The 5,000-nt window shown below is 39.6% G+C and overlaps 1 protein-coding gene across 1 annotated transcript in view; it reads left to right on the forward strand.

Annotated features, from left to right (window-relative positions):
- LOC124392031 (outer dynein arm-docking complex subunit 3-like) overlaps nucleotides 1-2,807 on the forward strand; it is a 10,530-nt gene extending 7,723 nt beyond the window's left edge. The window contains exons 9-13 of the mRNA XM_046858736.1: nucleotides 1,289-1,449; nucleotides 1,673-1,832; nucleotides 2,100-2,240; nucleotides 2,440-2,524; nucleotides 2,615-2,807. Of these exons, the coding sequence (XP_046714692.1) occupies nucleotides 1,289-1,449; nucleotides 1,673-1,832; nucleotides 2,100-2,240; nucleotides 2,440-2,524; nucleotides 2,615-2,739 (672 nt within the window). The 3' untranslated portion in view covers nucleotides 2,740-2,807. The remainder of the gene's footprint in view (nucleotides 1-1,288; nucleotides 1,450-1,672; nucleotides 1,833-2,099; nucleotides 2,241-2,439; nucleotides 2,525-2,614) is intronic.
- The last annotated feature ends 2,193 nt before the right edge of the window (nucleotides 2,808-5,000 follow it).

A 5,000-nucleotide genomic window follows, 5' to 3' on the forward strand; every position in this document is an offset into this window, starting at 1 on the left:
TATGGTTAGTAGCTCCGAGTTTTATAAGCTCAGCATTTGTGATCACCACAGATCCAGCATCAGCTTCTCCATGCCAGAGCCTTTAAACACTCCAGGAGGTCCAATGTCAAAACTCCACACATGTAGCGGGATCCAAATGGCACTGGTACGTCTCTAGATGGTTCAGGATGTTTGTGAGTTCGGCATCTACTTCTTTAAAGGTCCGTAATCATCACGAGGTGGGAGGTGACTGGAGCTGGAGCAACCTCAGGATGCCTCGGGATGGGGAGAGAAAGAGAAGCAGTGGAGAGGAATTAGCGTAGCTGCTGTTCATGATATTAACAGCACAAGTTGATAATGTGCATGTGATCAGATGTTCTGGAGCACAAGGTTATGATGTGATGTGTGTTATGTGTAGGCTTTGCTAAAAGATACGTTTTAATCTACACTTAAATTGGGTGAGTGTGTCTGAGCCCCGAACACCGTCAGGAAGACTATTCCAGAGTTTAGGAGCTAAATACTGAATTAATCTACACTTCACCATTATTCCTTTCTCCTTTTCCTCCACTATTTCACTATAATAAGAACACTTCTATCACAGTGATGTAATGCTCTGGTTTGTCATCTCCGCTTCTGACCAGCTTCTGTTCCCGCGGCTCGCACGTGTGACTGCGCGATTCTACGTCACTACGTTCATTTTAATTCAGTATAAATTTTTATGCAAAATAATTTAACTGAAAAGTAACTCACATTACAAAGAAAAGAGAAAGTGACAGCGTGAAGATGGAAAACATTGAGACTATTTATAGCAGGAATGTTCTATAAATTAATGTGTTTGGGGGAAATGTTTCCACTGACTTGTTCTTATATTCAGTATTTAATTTTATTTTTTTAATTGTTTTTCACAAGAAAAAGATTCTGGCATAACTTTATGTTGTGTTATTTTGCACACTTATTGTCTCATTCAAACAGAAGAAGGAACAATATTGTGTGAGTAAACGATGGAAGAATTTTTTTTTTTTGGTGAACTTTTCCTTTAATAAGAGTCTTATGTAGCACTTATAACTGTTCTCAGAGAGGAGTTTGACAATCAATAATCGGGTCTTTGTTTATTTTTTGCGACGTATAAATTTGCTTGTCATTTAACAAAGTTGTCAATTTAAATGAGCAGAACTGCACAATGATTAATAAACTCATTGCATTAATTGTACAGAGTTTCCTCAATAAAGAGTAAAGACCTAACTTAATGAGTATGCTTGTGAACATTGTGTGTGTGTGTGTGTGTGTGTGTGTGTGTGTGTGTGTGTAGGAGGTGGTAAACAGGTTCCTATCTCAGTGTGACACTCACACACACCTGGAGCAGATGAAGTTGCAAAATGAGTGTGAGCTTCAGAGTCTAAAGGAGGAGAGAGACACAATACACACTCAGTACCAGGACATGAAGTTCTCAGGAGAGACCAAACTAAACCAGTAAGAGAATCTTATACACACACACTCATACACACACACACACACACACACACACACACACACACACACACACACATACACAGGGGCGGAGCTTGTGTAAAAGTGAGGCGTGTCCTCCCATAACCACTGAACATTAGTGACCTTCTCTGAGTATAATAACCCTTCAATCAGTAATCATTTCAACGTGTGTGTGTGTGTGTGTGTGTGTGTGTGTGTGTGTTAGTGGGAGGAGGATGTTGGAGGAGTGTGTGTCTCAGTTACAGATAGAACAGAAGAGACGAGATGCAGCTAAAGAGACTGTGGACAGAATCACACACACACTGAACACCGTGAGCAACGCTGTAAAGCACCTGTGTGTCAAACTGCAGCACATCACACTACAGGTATATACACACACACACACACACACACACATTTATACACACACACACACCCATATATATATATATATATAATATATAATGTTATAGTATATATATTATAAAATTATATATATAAAGTATATTATCTGACTGGTCTGCTGTAGTTGCTGCTGATTTTAAAACTTATATTTTGTGTGTGGTTGTGTGTGTGTGTGTGTGTGTGTGTGTGTGTGTGTGTGTATGTGTGTGTATGTGTATGTGTGTGTGTGTGTGTGTGTGTGTGTGTAGGATGCCCTGTGCAGGAGAGGTGTTTCTCCTGTACCAGTGTTGGATATGTTTCAGGAAGCAGAGCTAAAACTGATGCAGCTGCTGGACAAATTACAGGGACATGATTTAGACACACTCACCAGTGAGATGAAGGAGCAGGAGGTGTGTGTGTGTGTGTGTGTGTGTGTGTGTGTGTGTGTGTGTGTGTGTGTGCGTGCGTGCGCGTGCGTGCGTGCGTGCGTGCGTGCGTGCGTGCGTGCGAGAGAGAGAGAGAGAGAGAGAGAGAGAGAGAGAGAGAGAGAGAGAGAGAGAGAACAAGTGAAACCTTTAATGTGTTTTCAAAAATTGTGTGTATGTGCAGTCCCATGCCATCACTGAGGGGAACCTTCCTGAAGATAAAACCTGCATCACATCAACAGATTATCAGAAACCTGACCTGAATGAAGGTGAGAGACACACACACACACACACACACACACACACACACACACACACACACACAAACAGAAAGGTGATGGATGAGTTTTTCTCTGTAGAAGAGGAAGACAGTGAAGAGGAAGATGGTGATGTCATCACTCGGACGTCCCTCAAACACCAGTCACAGCTCATCATTAACTCAATGCTAAAGAAGAAGACTACTCCAAAGGAGAAGAAACTGTGACCTTTCACCTTGTTTCCTCTATTATTTCAGATGTTTACAAATAAATAAAAGTAAGCATGATGATGTCAGAGTGTGTCAGAGTGGTGACCTCAGAGTGGTGACGTCAGAGTGGTGACGTCAGAGTGGTGACGTCAGAGTGGTGACGTCAGAGTGGTGACGTCAGAGTGTGTCAGAGTGTGTCAGAGTGGTGACGTCAGAGTGGTGACGTCAGAGTGGTGACGTCAGAGTGGTGACGTCAGAGTGGTGTATTACTACTGTAAAGGATTCAGGTCAAATAGGGTTTTATTGTCATTCCACACACATATAGAGTACAGTACAGTAAAACATACATTCCCCTGGACCATGGAGTGAAACATGAAAGGTTTCATGAATAACACACACAATTTTGCTCGCATGGACACACACTCTAGTGATGAGTTGGTTTTGAACAAGTCTTTAATGTGACTCAGAAGACCAGAAAAGAGTGATTTATTCATTTTGTACCGGACACGCATGAGCACAGCATCTCTGTAGGCCATGTTCAGGAAACAGAATTGAGTAGATCATCTCTCAACTCCTCTAGTCGAGGGGGTCGTCCTTTTATTTCTTGACTCCCGTAGACACGACATAATGCAACAGAGCGGAGTCTTTTATGGTCTGAATCTTGACATTATTCTTACAATAATTATGGGAGTCACGTGAGAAATAAAACAAATGACTCGGATCAGAAGATATGAGAAGAGAATCTACTCATTCTGTTGATCATAATTATCCTTATCTGCATTGTTATTAATCATAATTACAGCTGTGTATGTAGACGTGTTGATCTGCTTTCTGATCATCCAACATTTAATTTGATTTCTGATCAAAGGAACAAAATGAAATAAATGTCTAAATAAAAGATTTGTTCATTTTGATGAACGACATTTAAAGAACCAATGAATGAAATGATCTGATCTCTAAAACACACACAGCTCCGATATCAGAGTTCAAACCATGATTTTATGTTTCCTGATTCTGAGAATATTTTACTGTGAAGTAAAAAAATTATAATTGTAATATGAATATTGAATATTTGCTGCTTTACTGTCGTTTAATAATTCACAACTAAACAACTAAGAGAGAATATCAATATACTTTTCTATGAATAAACAGGAAATCATCTCCAGTGATGTAGTGGAACAGCTTCCTGCTTCTGCTTATTAGAAGATGATGGTGAAATTGTGTATATATTGTTGTGACTAGGGTGAAGTATAAAAACACTACAAGTCAAAGGTTTGGACATGCCGCCTAAAATATATATATACTGTGTTATTTAACACATTTCTCTTTAATTCCATATTTGTTTATAATTTGAATGTCTCCAGTATTAATATACAATGTTAAAAATAATATATGAAATATATATATATATATATATATATATACTGAAGGAGACGGCATGTCCAAACTTTGACTGGTTTTGTAATTCTTTGTATATTGTAAAGATTTGGTGTAATTGTGGAGAAACCAGAAAGATGATCAGATTTCTAAACAAACTTCAGCTTTCTCGTTTATTTCTTTCTCAGATGCTCTGAGCTAAAACACACACCCAGGAGTCCAGGATTCAGGGCCAGTGTGTGTGTGTGTGTGTGTGTTCTGAATGATTTAACTTAACCATAAAACTACATGAGGCATGCACACACACACACACTCACTCACTCCCTCTGACTTTGTCCACATTCCACCATGTAAATCTTTTTCTAGATCTACATATGAACACACAGAAGGTCAGAAATTGTTTAGAAGTTCTAGTATTGTATTTCTGTGTACAGCAGTGTTACACCTGTTACCTGGGCTGGGGGGTTGGAGGGGGGGGGTCTTCAGCTACTTAACTTAGATAAATATAAACAAGATCATGTGATACCATCATTGCTCTTTATTTCACTTCCATCACCTTCAAATTCCACACTGTAACAGGTGTGCGTGTGTGTGTGTGTGTGTGTGTGTGTGTGTGTGTGTGTGTGTGTGTGTGTGTGTGTGTGTTAATTATCACACACAAGACCCCCCAACAATTTTTGATTGAGTAAACAAAGTGATTTAAACCCAAAACAGTATAAAATAAAAGCGTCTACACCATGAGGAACTACTCTTCCCCCAGGCATCACTCACACACACACACACACACACACCCATAAGCAGTGTGTGAAGGACAGGAATGTCTTCTGAATGCCAGCGACTGCAGAATGACGCACAGATTCCGATCGCTTTATTATTGACTGATTAATTGATCTTTTTCATTA

Source organism: Silurus meridionalis, chromosome 1, assembly GCF_014805685.1.
Source record: "Silurus meridionalis isolate SWU-2019-XX chromosome 1, ASM1480568v1, whole genome shotgun sequence".
Classification (NCBI taxonomy): Eukaryota; Metazoa; Chordata; class Actinopteri; order Siluriformes; family Siluridae; genus Silurus; species Silurus meridionalis.